Source organism: Leuciscus leuciscus, assembly GCF_965113295.1.
Source record: "Leuciscus leuciscus genome assembly, chromosome: 23".
Lineage (NCBI taxonomy): Eukaryota > Metazoa > Chordata > Actinopteri > Cypriniformes > Leuciscidae > Leuciscus > Leuciscus leuciscus.
Window position 1 is genome coordinate 6101149 of NC_138747.1, and position 20459 is coordinate 6121607.

Here is a 20459-nt window from a genome sequence, read left to right on the forward strand (position 1 = left end):
TATGTAGTAAACAGCAGCCTTTTGGAAATAAAACACGAACCAATAATTACAGCTCTCCTCTTTTAATACAAACGAAAATCAGCCTTTGTGGAGATTTTCCTTCTGAACTTAGCATAGAGATACAAAACACAACAACAAAAATGTAGGCCTATATTTTTCCATAAGTCACAACCAAAACTGAGGATTGCTTCAGGACACAAATTAGACAGTATGCGACATGAGGAAATTCTCTTGAGATTTTTAGATGGCACTTTGAAGTTTTTTCCCCTTTAATCACAACTATAATCATTTATATTAATAATTTAATGTTTTTAAGTCTACTTTTTCTAGCTATGTTGACATACCAGGTAATTGGATTAAATACTTTAGACGTGCCAGTGAATATTAATTTGAAAAGTTAATCTCATGATTAAAACAACTACTTAAGAATATAATAATAAAAATAAAAAAAGCCAATTTAAAATTAAACAAACACCAATCAATTTTCAACAGAACATAAGCTGCACACAGACAAATCACAGCTATTGAACAATTAGTCTATATTTTAGGATTAAACTGAATGCAATCCCCATAAATGTATTTTTCTGTAAAAAAAAAAACAAAAACAAAAAAAAAAGATGGTAAAACATGCCACAAATGCACAAAATTAAATGTTCTTTTTTGCAAATAAAAACATCAACCCAAGTGATACAAACGCTTCATTTTACAGTGTCAAGTCAAACAGCCAAATACAAATAATGACAACATTACTACTCTGAACAGTAGAAAAACAATTAAACAAGTGATTTCTTCTGTTGACTGGTTGAATAGTTAACATATTTTTCCTGATAGGAAACGAAATATGGCCTTTGGCGTAGTCATTATTATTACCAAATACCACTTCAAAAAGAGTCAACTCAAAGAATTCACACAAGGATGTAAAATAAAGGTTATAGACTAAATATCAGAGGCTTTATGGCTGAAACCAAGATGATTCTTTTTTTCAGTTTGTCCTTTTCTGACAAAGTAAGGTGACTTAGTTGTCAGAGGTGTTTTGGGTGTGTGCATAAACATCCTATCGTGAACGTAAATGAAAAGGCACTTAAACCAATAAATAGTTTTTAAAAACTACAGGGAAAGTCAAGCTTTAAATGTCTAGAGCTACAGATATTAGAGTGCTATTGTTAAAGTGCTCACATAAGAGCTTTCAAATGCAATGTCTGTTGATTGTAGTGGATATTTAGAGTTATTGAGATGCAGGTCATCTTTATACCAAATTAGACAAATTAATAATAAAAAGAAAAACATCAATGACCAAGAACACAATTTACCTTGTAAGTTGTAATAGAAATGCTACTGATCTAATAAAATTTGGTTTATTTTTTTTGCTTTGCTTCAGACGACCTGCTTGACAGTGCCATCAAACCGACACTAAAATAAAAATAATAAAGAAATGATGAATTCAGCTTATAGCATTTATAATGTAGTGAACTGCAATGCATGGAGCTGGAAACAAAGCTTTTGCATGAAGAAACGATGATGTGGTCTGCTTGATGAACGGATGGACAGGAGAGGAAGGAGGCCGTCTTGTCTTATTAGGAGGTGGAAACTCCTTCCTCTGCGTTGGGTGGCGGATTGGCCGGCTTATGAAACGGAGTCTCCTTGTAGATGAACCAGCAGTTCCCTGCCCACAATATCAGGTTTAGGAATCCAAAAAGCTAGAAGATACAGAAAAGAGAAAGATACATTTAGTGCTTCAACTTCTCATTTCTCTAATGTCAACACAACGAACCACACTTTTCTCCTACGGGTCTTTGAGATTATTTCTAAATCATGGTGTAAGTAATTTTGCTAACTTTAACCAAACAACCACGGCCTATACCATGAAGCCAACCTTGCGTTTTAGGCACAATGAAAGAGGTTTGTCTTTTAACAACTTACACTGCATGTCTGATGCAATATAATACCCTGTTTCTACTTTAAATTAAAAGTAACTACATAGCAAATGATTTTTAAAGACTGTTTCAAAAGTGAATCGCATGTTTCATTGTTCCATTGTTCCACAGCATGTGATTGGCTGTTCAATACTGATGTCACACCTAAACTCAGGATCAAAGGCTGAGTTGACAGAAAGTTGATGATCAGCGTCATGGTGCCAACAAAGCCTGATTGGATTGGTTTGGTTTCATCAATTCGAAACTCAAAGCCTGTGTTTGCTCAACTACCATCATGGTACGGGCTTTTCCTATTGCAATAGTTAAATTAAACTTAACCCTGTAAAGCCTGACATTTTAAATAATAGTCAAATAATTTTGTGCCAAAAAATTACATATTTATATTATATATTAAATATATATATATTTGATACATCAGGCTTTTATGGCTCATATAGCATGATACAGTAAGCATATGTTGCTCATATTTGAGGAGGAATAAAACACCTCAATTTTATACAGATGTCCAAACTGAACAAAAATATGCAGTTTGGTGCAGTAACTGATATTTATATGGACAAAAAGTAAAAGGTTTTCATGGAAATCAATGGCATCTTTATAACAGTATAGCGACTACTTCCATAAAAAAAGCTTAAAAGCATTAGTAAGATGATATCAGTTGTCAGTATATCTCCCAATAAAATATCTTAGTAAGATGATATTCAAATGCTTAGTTTTATGATCGAAGCTCTGTAGTTTTTATTGTGGGGGAAAAACATATAGTCCAATGCAATACAAACTGATGATTGAGAGATGTGCAAATAAATGTTCCTCAAAAGTTTGATGAGTCATTTTGCATACTCGCATATTTTTCTAAAATATGATGACTGGATGATCAAGTAAACCTAAGTTGCTTCAACTTATTCTTTGTAATTTTCATTTATAAAAATGATGAAAGATTTCACAGAAAAAAAAGGGAAGTTTTTAGACTTATACTAAAAGGCATTTTACTTCCTAAAAAGTATCAACTATCAATCAGGCGATAGAAAGCATGTAGTAGATTGTGTACAACGGGTTTTTCAGCAAAGTTTTGATCATGTTCATAATTTGGAGACCTGTGATACAGTAAGCTTTACAGGGTTAATCATGTATCCATAATTTATCAAATATACAGTCATATTACACTGAGTAAAACTGTCTGTGATGGTCAGTTTATAGGTGTGTGCAAAACCAAAAAGTAGTAAAAATAGATCTGCCTCAAATCAGAGCAATGTTAGGACATGTGAGGTACATGTTTAGATCAACTCTATTAAAATATTGCCTAAAGAAATGTCCAAGGTATTAACTAGGCTTAATTTAAAAACAAAACAAAAAAAACAAGAAGATCAGAACTAACAGGTAGTAATCGTCCTTACCACAGAGGCATTGAGACGGCCCATAGAAGGGTGGCTCTTCGCTGTGCATACATCAGGCAGACAATGAAAGATTAGCCTTTCAGGATCTGTAGCATACTTGACATCTGTTAAGCCTTTTCCCCAGGCTGAGGAGCTCACCAGCCACAAGAACGCAAAGATCCCAGTCACAATCAGATCCTGGGGAGGAAACAGATACAAGTTTGGGATAGCAATCCTTGTTCGTGGGAATTGTTGGAGAAAATGATATAAGTTGCTGTCAAAAGGACAAAACACACAAAAGTAGTCCAACAGTTATAAGAGAATCGCATCAGAAGATGTGATTAATAGAAACAAATATTTGGACAGTTAACAGAAGTGTCAGTGTCAGCTCCAAAAAGTACAGCCTTTACAATGAATACTTGTTTTCTATAAAAGTGTTATCAGTGAATTGAGTAAATACTGTAAAATCAAATGTACACAAAATTCATTTGGTACAAACTACATATGTGACTACTAAACTACACATAACTACTAAAAAGTGCCCCTATTATGTTTTTCCAGATATTACCTTTCATGCAGTGTGTAATATAGCTGTTTGTGACTGTAAAAGGTCTGCAAAGTTTCAAAGATGAAAGTGCATGATAAATGGAGTTATTGCTTCCCAAAAGAGGGAATCGATTCTGAACTGCCTAAAACGAGACGTCGTAATTCCAGTCTTACTTCCTGCATGAACATATGTAGTTTGTACCAAATTTGCATAATGGTTTTCATTGGCTGCCAGCAAACAACATCCACTTTGGCCCACCCAGGATTTGTGCAGATACTGTAAAATAAAATTACATGACTTTCAAGGACTTTAAGCACTACTATTTAGTGATTTTTAAGGACTACAATCAGATATCGCACTTATCAAACAATTAAAAAAAAAAAAGGTTTTTTTAATACAGAAATAAGGTATCCAAAATACAACTTAAAACGTATTTAATAATAATATATTAAATACATAGTTTATAATGGCTATTATTGTTCAATAAATTATATTTTATATTATATTGTTGGCGTACTTCTTACCGAGAAAGGTTTTAGGGGGGATTAACAGACGGACTGCAGTGTTCATTTTGCATGAAAAGATTTTATTTGTGTTTAAATAAGTCAAGCACTTTTCAAGTACCTCTTCGTAAATATGGCTGTTTTCAAGGGTTTTCCAGGACTTAAATATCAAAAAGTCACATTAAAGTACTTCAAACCCCGCCCACCCTCAAACACTGTAATTGTAGTTTGGTTTGTGTTGTTCTCCGAGTCGAGAAGACGCTGCGCTGCAAAAAGCAAATCCACTTTGCTGCACTTCCAAAGGATGAAGACTCAAATTGATATGGTAAAACCAACGTCATTGTTACTGTTGGTATCACTGTGTATCAAGCACTGAGAAGATCCAGAGCTGAAAGTCAGATATGGTAATGAGGCGTTTGGTTTCCGACACATGATGTAAGCGGTAGACCAATCACAACAGACTGGGCCTTCTGACCAATCAGAGCATTTTAGGTTCTCGAAAAGGAGGGGTTTAGGGGATGTTTACACGACACCATTTTCAGCTAAAAATGTAAAACTTTTTATGCGTTTTGGCTGTTCATTTACACGACAATAGAGTTTTGGGGGCCTGAAAACGCAAACTTTTAAAAACAGTTTTCGACGTGCACCGTTATTTTCTCTGTGTAAACTAAAAAAATTCACTATAGGTGAGTAGTGTTTCTTTTCAAAGTGATTTTGACCTTGGATGCATGTAAAACTATTGTAGAAGTCCTCCAAAACAAAATTTGAAACTTAATAGGGGCACTTTAAATAAAATAAACATCCCATTTGCAACCATTAAATTGTATCATACAGGAATTACATCAGCTGCCCTACCATAAGACGTCTACTGAAAAATGCATATTGGTCGGCCATAAATTAATAAACTGTAAATCAAATCCATTCAAAAATCCTCACTAAACATATTTTAATATTATATAAAATGTTGTATATCACAAAAAAAAATTTTTTTCCGTTTTTTTGATTCATGACAAGTGCATACAAAAACAAACAAAAAATCATACAAATGACAATTGCACAAACATAATAATTCATACACTCACATTCACTCATAATGTTTTAAATAAAAAAATTAATTGACTGATGACTCACAATGGTGGGGCCACGGCTAGTCTCCCTGTAAACCTGCTGGTAGCCCAAGTACAGGATAAGGGTGAAAGTACAATACAGGAAGCCCAAGACGCCCACAGCGACGTAGAACTCAGCCGAGGAGGAGAAATCTCCCTGCAGGTAGGTCACGTTCTTGGTCCCATTGCAATGAGCAACTAAATATGACTGACTTTGGAGCCTGAGAAGTAGGAGTCACATGTTTTGTATGTTAAGCAAAATACTAGAGATGCACTGATGTATCTGACTGTAATCGGTATCAACTGATAAAAGCATTTAAGCATAAAAAATAAAAAAACTACAGAGGAGCTGAATTACTGTTAATTATGCTAGAATAAATTCGCATTAAGACAAGTGTTTATGAAACCTACCTTATGTGCAACCGAGTTGCATAGAAACATTCAGTTTTTATTTGAGTGTAATTATTATATCTGAAAATAAATACCAGTTGAATATAATAGCTCTGTTGTTAATTTTAACCTGAAATATTGTAGTAATGTCCCAAATGAGAGGGTTCCCTGTATAGTTTACAGCATTATTTGGGAGAGATTTTTTTTCCTTGAGGAATCAAACTATGGTATTCGCAGACATCATTCTAAATAATATGCTATTGGTATCAGCAGAGAAATTTAGCATCGGTGCATCTCTACAAATTGCAAATGGCTTATTCATTGCATGACTTACAGATGAACAGCATTTTAACAATGAAAGAAAAAAAAGATACCTTTATTTTGAAATAATTTGTAAAAGAAATGTGGTTGTTTTACCTAAAAGGATATCCAAAATTAGCAGTGATATCTTTGCCTTCACAGTGATGATTTACCACAGTGGATCCGACGTAACCACCAGTGGTGGCAAAGGCACAGATGGTGAAAATCTGAAAGCACAACAATCATGATAATAAGACATCTGTGTAGCATTTTCCATGAAATCATTACTGAGCAGATGTCATATATCGGTTCTGATATCAGCACTGACTTTAACTATGCACACTTGAAAATGCTCTGTTATGAGTAAACTAGTAAAATAAACATTTATTTTCAGCAATTTCATGTTTGATCATTATAAATATTTAGTTGAATTCTATTTTGACCACTAGAATAGGATCTGGATTTAAACATTTGTTGTGCCTGAATTTTATTAGTGACGGTTTAACGGCTTTACAAAATATACAAAAAATAAGACTTCAAAAACACGAATTCAACATTAATTTAAACCAGCTGTCAGTGAAGTGAAATGATAAATGAGAGTGAAATGGATTGAGTGTTTGATCCGTCAATGCTTTCCCCCTTGCTGACTCAATATCCTGGCGTGTGGTTCGCTGCTTTCCTTTTACAAACGCCCCACTTCCACACAGGAAGTGGCTTTTGCAGAGATTTGTGAGAATAACTACAGTAGCACAGCTCTGATTTATAGATTCTGCAAGCTTTTTTCAGTGCTCTATGAGCCAGTCTTTCCCCCTATAAAGGTGATTAAAAAAAAAAGACCGGATTCATAGCAATCATTAAAAAGATAACCTTTTAAGAGCTGTTGTGAAACAGAAGAACACTGTGGATCTCGGATCAAGCATATTGTGAATAAGACCTAATGGGAAAATGCTTCAAGCGATAGTTTACTCACCCTCATATTGTTTCCACCCATATGACTCTTTCGTGGGTAAAATTACACTTTAATTTCAGGTGAACTATCCCTTTAAGACAGCTCTACTCACAGCTTGAGAGTCAGTCAGTGGAAACGAAACACAAATATTCAAACCAAGTTAAAGTTTTACTTTTCAGCTATATATTAAAGCATTCCCAGGATTGTTCGATCACAGACGTGTCTCTGTGGAAGCCCCTGTTTAAGACACATTGAAGGATCTTCTAAGGAACAGTTGCTATTATACAGGAAAAACAATATTAGTGGGATGCAGAATTTCTGTCCCAGAAGTCCTTTGTGAGAAATTTTGTGGAAGGGAATGGGGATCAACTTTTCTAATTTAAGCTGAGGTGCTAGAATTACTTAAACTGAAATATAATAAAGCTGAAGAGATTGGAAAAAAAACTAAAACTAATAAATATTAGACAAAATTACTAACACAGATTAAAATGAAAACTGAAAATCTAAATAAAAGCTCATTAAATGCCACTGTATTATTTATGTAAAAAAAAAAAGAAAAAGTATATATAAATAATACTAAAAATAATAATGTTGGGGATCTGCAAAAATGTATTGGTCACAGTGCAAAATATTACAATGGCCCTAAAAATAGACCTAATCGTCTTTAAGAAAAATGTATTTCATGAGAATTAGAATATTTTATTTTATTTCTTAAAAACAAAAATATTTTCTATAATTACTCTAAATATGAAAAATATAAACAGAATTCCATTTTACAATCAGATTTTTTTTTAAATGACACATTTCTTGACAGCTTTTATATAATTCACAGAAAATAGTAAGTGTATATACATCTAATTTGTTTGAAGTGATAAATGAATCGAGATAAATTTGAACAGACTTAGCAGTCTATTTTCCAGCAGAGTCTAGATTGTTTTCTTCTTTCACTAAACCAGATATCCGATCCTCTGAGACACGCTGGTCTGGATTGCACCTCAAAATGATTCTAAAAATAGCATGATTTTTGCTGCCATGAAAATCACTCTGCATTCTGAAGAGTGGGTGTGTGATCTTCACCCCGCTAAGACTCTGGCTTCATTCCTGGTCAGCGTGTGGTGCAGGTGCTTGGCACAGAGAAGCACAGCGAGCCAACTAAGGGTGCCTGGCACCAAACAGAACCACATGGTGGGCCGATGCCACGTTCACGCTGGAATGCACACCTACACACAGCAAGTGACTATTAAAGATCGTCTTTGTGTAAATGAACCGTCCCTGCCAGCACGGTCAACCTCATCGGAGGGCGAGTTACCTGTTAGCGACCAATACTTCCTCTCCATTGTTGTATTATTACTGGAAGACTGGGATGTGGATGTTAAAAGCAAAAACATCACTGTGGACACATGCTGGTTTTGTAGGGAGTGGCTGACATTCTTGCTTTACGTAAATAATGTGTCAAACCGCCTGTTTCCTTAGATGTTTTGCAATTCAGGACATTCTCAAAAATGCTTATGAATGCATATTAACCATATCCTCCTCCACATCCAAGCACTTTTCCGCAGCTAACGCCAGACCTGTTCCACCTTAAAAAAAACACCAATTTATTTCCTAGCTCCTACTTCCAGTTCAGCTTGTCTAGATCTCCAAATGTAATCTCTAATCTAATGAGATAACGGCTTCATTTACACCTTATGCAAGTCAAATTATATCGCTCTGTGGGTTTTCTTCAAATGAGCTTGTGAGGAAATGTGTCCCCCCTTGTAAACAGCACCTGGATTAAGTTGCTGAAATTCCCTCACCTCCACACAAAGGATCCACAACACCACACTATAGTGTTAAATTGCACCTTTTCTTTTCTTTACCACCTTGCACGTTCGGAATTATAATGATTTGCAAAGGCAAAGCAAAACTGTGTGCAAAGTGCAAATGTTTACAAAGAGTCTGGCAAAAGCGAAAGAGATGTAAAACCTGCCAGGTGAGAGAAGAAAAAAAGATGTCGCCAAGAAACAAAGGCCTAGACAACATTTAAAGTCACCAAGAAATCAAAATGGACAATTCTTGTTTTTTCATGGAATATTGCAGTCGTGGCCTAATGGTTAGAGAGTCAGACTGGTAACCCAAAGGTTACTGAGGTGCCTTTGAGCAAGACATCTAACTGGGCGATTCAGCAAAAATGGCTGCCCACTGCTCTGGGTTTGTGTGTACGGTATGCAGTGTGTGTGTGTGTGTGTGTGTGTGTTCACTACTCACTGCTCCTAATGTATGTAACATGGATGGGTTAAAATGCAGAAGACAAATTCCGAGTATGGGTTCCTATATGTCACTTCACATCACTATTATAAATGATTTATCCGTGCACATCACCTTTTTTTAAATGCATGTGCCCGTCTTAAACAGTTCGCGGCTCGAGTCAGCACAAAACTCACTTTCGGACGTGCCTGAGACTCGCACAGTCTCGAAATGAGCCAATATCCAGGAGTATATGATCCTATGATGCCGGTTTTTGCCAACTCCAGCATTCCATTAAGTACAACAGTGAACTGAGAAGAGTCCGGATATGTCAGACATGCAGGGAATTGTCCGCCGAAGGTTTCATTAAGGGGGCAAAATGTATGTTTCTGATGTCTTTTGCTGAAAAGTATAAAGTGTAGAACGGATTGAGTCAACAGCATTATACTGATAGCAGTTCAAGAGCCGGTTAATGGTTACAACAGTTCACGAGTCACCAGTACGCTGAACCAAGGAAACGGTTTGGACAAGGAACTGATGAGCTGCTGATGCAAGCAAGCGTAAACTGAGCAGTTGTCATGAGGCAAGGGCTGAAATTAAAGGCTTTTTTAATGGTTTTTCATGGTAAGTTGATTAAGACTAATTAATTCACTATAGATGTAAAGCACCTGTGTTTCACATCATTATTGGGTGCTTTATAATAATAGCATTGCGTATATGTGACATAATTGCGTAATTATGTAAACTAACTGGTGAATGGTTTTTTTTAACCGGTTCATTGAAACGAACTTTGGGGAAAAGAATCGGACTTCCCATCACTATTCTCTTGTCTGATGACATGTTTACTGGCGAGAGGGCGGGGCAACCTGTCACTCACATGAGATGGACCAATAGCAAACCACAACCATCCAACTAATTCCCAATGGACAAAATAGTTTGAGAAGCTGCTTAACTCTGATATAGATATATAAATAGGGAAGGAAAGACTGTTGTAACTTGCGTTTCATGCCAACTTTAAAGGATCAATGCACGTGCATGGCCTGTTCAATTAGTAATTATCTGTTAAACTACAAGCTATTTCAGCAAAAGCAGCTGAGATTCTTTTCTGAACGTACAACATCACTTCTAAAAATGATCTTGGCTGGTATCAGTGCTGTCGGATATTTACGTCTGCGTTTACGCAGGTATAGTGTCACATATCAACACTGAATTTTGTGGCAGTTAGCCTCTACATCCGGACTTCTAAACTATATCAGACCAACTGGATTGAATTTCAGTCTAGTCTACAACTAAACTGAGGACAAACAAAAATATATTTAGCTCGCAAGCCATGCAATAGTAGCCGAGATGCCCCTCTGAAGAAAGCTTCTACATTCTAGAGTCTATTAAACTTTTTTTCTAGATCATCGAAACTTAATTTTATAGCACGTAAATCAGATCAGACTGAATCAAAAAGTTAATTTCACATCCAGCCTGATTTCTTAGTAGGTTAATGACCTCCAGAGAGTGAGTCGAGGCCTAGTTACCCACATCAGTCGCAGAACCCTGCAGGTAGGTGTGTTTTATAGCCTAGATTTTCCATTGTTTGAAGTGGTATATGTAGTATTAACGTTAGTCTAAAGTCCAACCATAGGAGCCACTTATGCGCATGTGGCAAACATGACTATCTAGGTTGCTCCTACAGTTGGCAATGTAAACACCATTTCATTCTCAAGAGACAGTGTGCAAGGCAGGACTTGTGTAAATTTGCATGCATTTGTATGCTTGAGAAGATTTCTACAGCACAATCCCTATCAGATGAAACATGTAAAGATGTGTATATGTATAGATGACCTTAATAATGGAAAATATACCAGTTTTGATCCAGTTGTCATTAAATTGACATGGGTGTTGCCCCTTTAATGACAAAACAACAGCACCATATGTGACTGAAACGAACTTGCATCATCGTTTAAACTAAAGGTGCGTGGATATGATCGCATAATACAGTGTTTAAAGACATTTGCATGAGTGTATCAATTGTCATTCTGAACGTCCCATCAAAAATATACAACGTGACATTTGGATCTGTTGAATGATCGCAGCAACTCACCCATTCCAGGATTCGGATAAATCCCAGTGGCTCTTTCACAGGTCCCAAATCCAGACTAAAACCAGACATGATTTTCTGTAAGTGGAGAAAATAAAGACGAAATCCTTCAATCGATCTCCTGAGCGGAAAAGACCACCAAACGTGCTGTTAGTTTATTACCTGTAAGATTTCCATGTTTTTTGGGCGTGTTTTTATATTGTAGCTAATAGAGAAGACTTCGATTCCAGGATAGTTTCTGACTTCGTTATTAACAAAAAAAAAAGGACACACGACAATGACGTTCAAGGTTTTCGCTAGCGGGAAAAATAGAGGACTTGTGTCGACCAACTTGTCAAACTTTCTACATTGAAACACGTGATTTCAACTTTCTCTTAAAGTGACATACACGCGTAAATGCACTGCAGTGTTGCCAGATCCCTCCAGAAACGGAGAAACATGTCATTTGGAAAGTTTAGGGTTTTGCGTGACCTTTGTTATGTGTAGGCTATTTACAATAAACATTGTTGAATTTGATGTTCTCTAAATAAATGATAATGAAATATTATCATCTAAAATGTTTGCCTCTTAAATATCTTAAATGATGGATATTATGATGGACGATTATAATGTTATAATTATGGGGGAAATTGCACATTTTATCCTAAGAAATCACAAATATTTTCCATTTAATTTTCCATTCCATTCCATTAAAAAAAATAGAGGTACATGAGAAAAAAGCAGCAAATCCCTAAAGTTTAATAAAGGTCAAATACATTTCGCAATAACAGCCACATTTATTTTCAAAAATAAGTATAAATATTTATATACATATAAAATGCAGAGTAAAATATCTCTGATGCACATCCATGCATGCACACACAAAAGGCCAAATTTTGATTATAGGTACGTTTTATTTACAGTTTCAAGTACAATTCTGTGGCATTTAAAAATAATTGGAAAATTGTATTTCATCCCTTAAATGACTTGCAATAGACATGAATTAACCACCTTAAGTTTAATTTCACTTATCTTATAATTTGATTTTAAACATTTTGGAGTCTTTTATTTGTAAATAATTATTTTGTTACGAGATATAGTCCATATTCATATCGTCGTCATATGGCACAATAGCCAGCGTGCTAAAGGGTAGGAACCTAAGTTGTCCTGAACGTTTTTGTCGGGCGATTATGTATAAACACTTCCTGCACTGTTGAAACTAGCAAACTCACCCTCCACTGCAGAAGGTAAGAAATTCATTTATTGTTGTGCTCTACTGCAGTAAGTCGCAAATTAACAGGCAAAAGTATTTGAAACAACAAAGTATATTGTATAAAGTTGTTTTAACGGCCCATGTTTTGTTTATTTAGTAGTAAATCGGGTTAGCTAACGGCAGATGCTCATGTGTATGGGTTCTCTCATGGTTGAACCAAAATAAAGAACGAAATGTATAAAAATCTTATGGGCAAACTGCTCATTGAGCTCAATGAGGGTTTTTAAAAGTGCATAGATGAAAATAAATACGCTGGGAGTATTTTTAAAGCGCTCAGCTATGAATGACTTGGTTGAAATGAAACATGCCTTGTCATTGAGTGAATGGTGGTTCGACCAATCAAATAGATAGTTGACTCTTAGTCCCGCCTTTCATCTCAAAATCATCCAATCAGTGGAAGGGGTGCCGGTCTCTATTGGTTATTTATGCACTCCAATGCCAACATCGCGCCGCTTAGCAAGCTGTTGTTTTGTGCTAATTTACTTCATTTAAAGTTTGATTATCCAGGTCTGTTTTAACAATTTCGTATTCATTTTTATAGATTTGCATTTCAAAATGTTCCTAACAAGATCAGAATATGACAGGTAAGATGAAGAATGACCTTTATTTATACTTTATCATGCTTTCACTGCTTTAAACGTCTTTTCATGCTTGTGGTGTATGTGTGTGTGTATATGTGTATATATTTATGATATATATTTACACATATCTCTTCAAAGCATGTAAGTTAATGTCACCATCTTGTCTTGAAACTTTCACTTTCAGTTTGTTTTGCCAGTATAATAAATGCATCAACTTTATGGTTTATTACAGTGTATAAAAGCTATTATAAATACAGATTTGAATATGCTTACTGTATTGTATTGACTTTTTTTTTTTTTTTTTTTTTTTTTCAGAGGAGTTAACACTTTCTCACCAGAGGGAAGGCTTTTTCAAGTAGAATATGCTATTGAAGCCATCAAGGTAAATCTTTTCTGTATATTCAATAATATATTGAGTTTTACTAACACGGTCTACTAGAATAATAAGATATGTAATACTTGTAATATGATATGTAGCACTTCTTATTACCAGAATATTTAGTCTTTCTCAGCTTTTCTCATGTTGTAAGAAGTGAATGTCGGTGCTGATTTGCTTTGCTTTGTGCGTCTTTCCAGTTGGGGTCCACAGCCATTGGCATTCAGACATCAGAGGGAGTGTGTCTCGCTGTGGAGAAGAGAATAACCTCTCCTCTGATGGAGCCCAGCAGCATTGAAAAGATTGTAGAGATCGACACTCATATTGGTTAGACAAACTTTGATTATAGTACATATTCTCGGTGAGGATAAGGGTAAATAAAGCTAGTTGTGAATGATCATGTTCATTTCTTAATACAGGCTGTGCCATGAGTGGCTTAATAGCTGATGCAAAAACGCTTATTGACAAAGCAAGAGTGGAAACACAGGTCAGTGAAAGTTTCTTCATAATCCAAATTGTCAATGGGTCTTATTCAGTAATAATTGTGTACAGCTGGCAGAAAAAGTTTTCTCTCCAAATGCAAAAGATTATATTGTAAGCATTCTAGTGTTTCTGCAGAACCATTGGTTTACCTACAATGAGACGATGACGGTGGAGAGCGTAACGCAGGCCGTGTCTAACCTCGCTCTGCAGTTTGGAGAGGAGGACGCTGACCCTGGCGCTATGGTAAGAGCCATTGGGCTTCAATTTTATTGCACTTGTTTTCAGTTCACTGAGGACGGTAGTCTCTAGTTGTGGTTTGAATACAAATGTTCCTCTTTTTTCAACTTTAGAGCCGTCCTTTTGGTGTCGCTCTGCTTTTTGGTGGTGTGGATGAGAAAGGACCTCAGCTGTAAGTATACTTCTTTTGTTTTTAGTATTTAGCTAGGTTAATGTGCAGCATTTTGTTGCAGTAGATATTTAAAACAATTATGAATTTCGCTGGTTTGTTTTATATTTAATGTTTTACCCTGATTGATGTACGGGTAAGATGAAGAATGACTTTTATCTATTCTTTATCTAGAAATTAGAATCTATACATTAGGGGTGGAACGGTTCATGAAAAAAACTGAACCGTTTAATTCACTTGTCACGGTTCGAGACACGTGTGTATTGTTCGGATCCGGCCACACACAGCGTAACGTGTTTTTTATCATTCGTTTCCGTCTACTGTGTGGGATCATTTTGGATTTAGTGCTACATATGACGACGACAGCGGTAAGAAAGTGGTGGTAAAAACCGCGACAGTTTGCAAGCACTGTGCAACGCGTGTTGCTTATGCTAATGGTACACTTCTAATATGTTAGCTCATCTGCGGAGACATCACTCCAGTGTGTCAACTGACAGCGAGAGAAAGAGAAAGTCGGGTAGGAAAGAGCAACTTCTATCACCCGAAGCATTTAAATGTCACCATAAAAATCTACAGCTTATTTTTCTTCATTTAAAGATTCAATTAGAGCCACCACAAAGTTAACAACACTGTAATAAATGTAGGCTCTGACAAGAAAGCCTATTCTTTAAATTTGACTAAGTGTTTTTGTTCACAGCCACAATTTGTTTAAGGCCAACAGTTGTAAACTTTTTTTACAAATAAATGAAAAGCCTGTTGAAATGAACATCTCCCCTCTTGCTGCATCTAATAGCCGATTTAATTTATGATTGTCAGTGTCACAATAATGTGTCTATTCCTAAGATCAAGCTGCTTCATTCATTCAGGTTTTTGATTACATGACCTTGAGAATAACTTATTTTTTAAATACTGTAACTGGTAGATTATAAGGCTATATATTTCATGCTGATGAATGGTATTTCTAAAGTGTTAAAAAGGGAAAAAAAACTATGTATACCGAATCTAACCGAAAACCGTGAGCACAGAGCCGTGATACAAACCCAACCGAGGATTTTGTGAAGCGTTCCACCCCTACTATGCATAGAAAATAGGGATGCATGATTATTTGGAATAAAATGAAATTGCATTATGGCTTAGTGCGGTTATCAAATTGCCAAGGCTTTGATTTAATTAAGTATATGTGCTGCATATTTCAGAGTGAATCCTGGCAGCGCTCTTTGTTCAGTTTTTTTTTATTTCACCAAATTGTGCAGTTCAACTAAGCACAGCAAACCTGGAGTTTTTATTTTATTTTATGTTTATCATAAACAAAATTTCGATATTTTTTTCTTGCATCGTGCACTTCTACAAGAAATCAGTATCAAAATATTATAATTTTTATAATTACAATATTTGTTGTTTAAAATTTTACCCAGTTTAATGATGCATGATTAATCAGAATAAAACTGAAATTGCAATATCGCTTAGTGCGATTATCAATTATTATTGTCAAGGTGATTCAGTTAAATAAATATATGCACCGCATGTTTCAGAGTGAATTGCATCAGTGTTCTTTTATAATAATAAAGAACATTTTAATTTGCAATCACAAAAACAGAATTAGAATTGTGTAGTTCTAGAAGAAATCAGTATCAAATAAAAATTCCAAATTTTCCAAGATTCAAAAAGTTCTGAGAAGTTCTGAATACCCGGATTTTTCTTAATTAGGCACTCGTACAGACTTGTTTGGTTTGTATAGTATGTAAATCACACTAATCTTTTTTCTTTTTTTCAGATACCACATGGATCCTTCTGGCACTTTTGTCCAGTGTGATGCCAGGGCTATTGGTTCAGCATCTGAAGGTGCTCAGAGCTCTCTGCAGGAGGTTTACCACAAGGTTTGTTCACCCACTCTCTCCTCTTCATCTCCATTTACGTTTGAAGGTTTTATGGTGAAATTAATAATGAAATAGTAATCTGATGGCTCAGTTTTGATGCTCAAGTTGAATGCACAGCTCAACATCCCTTGAGCCTGCACAAACTTTCAAAAGTAGCATTATTTTTTGTATCTGAAACATCTTAGTGATTTTTCTGTAAAAAATTTAGTAAATATTGATTTAAAAAAACAAATCACGCTAGCCTAGCAACCATTTGCATTGTAAGTTGTATAATTTAATTCTAAAGGCAAATATAGGCAATTTGGGGTCAACTAACTTGTAACATATATTATATAGGATGTACTTTTCCATGAATCATCTCCATGTGTATATAACAACATTCTAAGCTCTAATTTAGCCATCTGATCCATACTGCCACAGCCAGGTTATTTCAAGTTGATATTCTCACAGAGAAAAGTGTTTCTCTCGGGAGAATCCTACAGCAGCAAATTGAGCCACGTGCTCAGGAAATCAGAGTCCCTTTTTAAATCCACCCCACCCATCTTTCCATTCCAGTATGTCATGCCTCTACTAGTGTAACTTTAGTCACAAGACTCACCCATGTGACCCTGAAATCTAATAAGCAGTGGCCAGTGTCCAAAAGACTTCTTCATAAATCGAATTGCTTTGAAAAAAAAAAAAATCACACTATACTTGTTGCTTCTGTTCCCCAGTAAACATTCATAAAATATCTCTTTATTTATTTCAGTCCATGACGTTAAAGGATGCCATCAAGTCTTCTCTCACTATTCTGAAACAAGTGATGGAGGAGAAACTCAATGCCACCAACATTGAGGTAATGCACAAGCACTTCACCTCACATGGGGTCGGTCATGTGAAATATAATTTGATTTAAAAGTATTTGAAGGTCTGACAATTTCCTTTTCTCTGCCTGCAGCTTGCCACAGTAGAGCCCGGCAAGACCTTTCACATGTACACAAAAGAAGAGCTTGAGGATGTCATCAAGGATATCTAGAGCTGTGCTAAGCCCAACTGATGTTCAATACAAAAAAAACAGTGTAATTTTGTGTGCATCAACACACAGCAATTGCATACGTAATACTCTGGCTGCATCCTACGGTTTGCCTGTTCAGACAGGAATTGAGTATTTTTACATTTTTTCTTCTTCTGTCAATCCCAAAATTTCTATAGTTCTGTACAAGGACAGCAGATCTTGTAGTTGAATTAAATGGGGGTTCTTTTTGTTACCAATCACTGCGATAATAAACTGTTGTTGAAAAACTGACGAGTTTGGTTTCTTCTTTTATGAGTCATTTATAGGCTAATAAAGAAAAAAAGGAAATATCATGTGCTGTAAATCTTTATTTTAAGTACAGCAGTTTAATTGCATGCAAAAGTCTACCCCGTGTGTGTGTAAATATAATGCTCATTTTTATAATTTAATATAATACCATGTATTTGAAGTGGTATATACAATTGTTTTTCGTGAAACTCAATTGTTATTGTTACATTTATTTCTTTAAAATAAATCTATATTCAATTTTTTATATATATATAATGGGTCTTTGTACAGTTAACAAAGTCAATGTCACAAATTTGTTCATTTTATTAGTGGCCTGTTCAAAAAATGTAGAAACAATAATTTGTTTGTTAATACAGTATGGTACCATTTTATAAATTACATTTATTCAATACAAGTTACAATAATACAGTAATTTTATAGTACAGTATATAGTACTATATAGTAAAAGTAATTATTTAATTAAATGTGTTAGCCAGTTTTTGTAATATCAAATATTTTTCATATGTAAATAGTATCAATGCAATAAAAATGTAATGATGACATTAAAATAAAACTTTTCAACTTTTCACAGCACATTTAAGACAGGCAAACAAGTGAAACACATGGTAGTTTTGTTGTCATTTTAAATCGGAAGGAAGACAGACTGGTGCCACACAATTTGAATTAGTAAGATAGGTTGGTCAGCAGAAGGCGTGATTAACCCAGTTCAGTTTGTCTCTTAATATTCATGAACCAGGCCTTCGCCATTGGTCAATTGCGGAGTAATGTCGATATTTTCTTATTAACCCCTTAAACCCTGAGGCCATTTTTGGAGTTTTTTGTCTGAGTGACACACAAAAAAGTAAAGACTCATAACTTCAAAACTATAGAGAGGAGAGTCAAAAGGTAGATATCATTTGTTAGGAAACTTTTTATATTTTTAGAAAATATAAATTTTTATTACTTTTGGACAATCTAATGCTGAGAAAATGCTGATAAAAGACAAAAATATTAATATTATTTTTTAATAATTTACATATCTTTCTTATTTGAAATGCAATAATTCAGGAAGGAAATACGGTGGCAAAATAATTCTTTTTTTGTGATGTTCCCCTATGTGTGGTCTGCGTCTGGATCGTTATTTTATGATGATAGCATAAAGTAATCCAAAGTTACAGCACTTGGAACAAAGGGAGCCTTTTTGTTAAGTCCTCACACATTTGGAAGGCAATAAAAAAAATGAGTTTTCTTAGTGACATACACAAAACTAAAGACTCATAACTTCAAAACTATAGCAAGGAGATTCTAAAGGTAGGTATCGTTTGAAAGAACACTTTTCAAATTTTTTGAAAATATACATTACATTACATTTGGACATTCTCCTGCCGAGAAACTGCTGATAAAAGACAAAAAATATATATAATTTTTATAATGATAATGCATATCTTTCTTATTTGACATGGAATAACTCAGGAAGGAAATAAGGTAGAAGGAAAATTCTTTTTTGGGGAAGTCCCTCTATATATGAGCTGCATCTGGATAAAATTTTGTGGTGATTGGATAAAGCAATCAAAAGTTCTCTTACGAGAGGTCTCTCGTACTTGCGTAAGATATCTTACGCTAGGGGAAAACCTCTTTTCCTCGAGATATTGAAGCCAAAAATTATCCTTAATTTTGCAATAATGTAAAACGCATTGCAGCAGCATGCAGACATGGGCGAGACAGCTCGCGCGCCCATTGGCTGCTCTGCGGCAACTGCACCAGCCTATCGATAGAGGCTCCTCATGACGTCAGAACCAATGAGGGCGCTTCGCGCCCATTACGTCATGTCCCGCCGAAATCGGGTGGGGCCAGGGCTATAAATACGGCCCAGAGAGGCTGGTTTGGTCAGTTTTTCATCTCTTCAGCGGGCTCACGCATCGCTGGATCCTGAGAGGAAGCCGCGCCGTCTGATTGCAAGCACCCAGCGGGATTAGTGCATCTGAAGCTGCTGGTCGACATCTCGCCGCCTTCAGTCGCCGTTTCTGCTGACGCTTTCCGGCGTACATATCCTTTTCTCTGTTACTGTGTTTTGTGTATGTGTGTGTGTTCGCCGCCGCGACACACACTCTCATTGCACTAAAAGAGCCGGGCGTCTTTTTCAAGACGCCCCTTTCCCCCCCCAACCCGCAAAGCTCGCCGGTGCGCCCGCTTGCCTTGCCTGCTTGGAGGATGATACCTGCTCTCCCTCTGTTCGAGCCGCGCAAAACGCGCCGTTCACAGGGGATGTCAGGAGCGGACGGTCACGGGGCTAGTTTTCTCTCTCCCTCTGTTCGAGCCGCGCAAAATGCGCCGTTCACAGGGGAGGCTGGAAGCGGACGGTCGGGGTTAGTTTTCTTTACGTACAAGAAAGCTACTTCTGTGCCCCATTCACGCGTCAAACGCCGAAGAAAACATGTTGACGCTCTTATATGCTCGTGCATCTGAAAGCCTTTGTGTTCTCCCCTGTGGCTCAGTGGCGGAATCTTTGGTTTTTTCACACGAGAGACCGGAGTTCGAATCTCGGTCTAACGGCAGATTAATTATGCCTCCAATGCTTCGCTCTGTCAGTTCCCTGAAAGGCGACTGCAGATGTGCATTTTGCAGCCAACGAGCGCGTTGTACAACCCGCTCGCCTGCACCCAAACACCGTTTCTATGGTTCCCGTGCGTCACTGGCGAAAGGAGAAAAGAGTGATAATGTCCCGCTGCGGCCGGGCCGAATTCTATTTCTTACACATTTCTCATTCCCCTCTGAAGTTCAGGCG

General features: G+C 36.2%; 2 protein-coding genes across 2 annotated transcripts; one reads left to right on the forward strand and one right to left on the reverse strand.

The window, feature by feature from the left end:
* Nucleotides 1-46: 46 nt before the first annotated feature.
* Nucleotides 47-11785, reverse strand: sypl2a (synaptophysin-like 2a). The gene is made up of 6 exons (XM_082155504.1): nucleotides 11580-11785; nucleotides 11421-11495; nucleotides 6271-6380; nucleotides 5489-5684; nucleotides 3329-3505; nucleotides 47-1697 (listed from the first exon to the last, which is right to left on the reverse strand). The coding sequence occupies exons 1-6, from the start codon at nucleotides 11592-11594 to the stop codon at nucleotides 1575-1577; spliced, it is 696 nt and encodes a 231-aa protein (XP_082011630.1). The 5' UTR covers nucleotides 11595-11785; the 3' UTR covers nucleotides 47-1574.
* Nucleotides 11786-12527: 742 nt separating this feature from the next.
* On the forward strand, nucleotides 12528-17677 carry psma5 (proteasome 20S subunit alpha 5). The gene is made up of 10 exons (XM_082155167.1): nucleotides 12528-12643; nucleotides 13211-13253; nucleotides 13566-13632; nucleotides 13827-13953; nucleotides 14046-14113; nucleotides 14245-14352; nucleotides 14460-14518; nucleotides 16290-16392; nucleotides 17141-17227; nucleotides 17330-17677. Exons 2-10 carry the CDS (start codon nucleotides 13225-13227, stop codon nucleotides 17405-17407), a joined length of 726 nt encoding a protein of 241 aa, XP_082011293.1. The 5' UTR covers nucleotides 12528-12643; nucleotides 13211-13224; the 3' UTR covers nucleotides 17408-17677.
* The last annotated feature ends 2782 nt before the right edge of the window (nucleotides 17678-20459 follow it).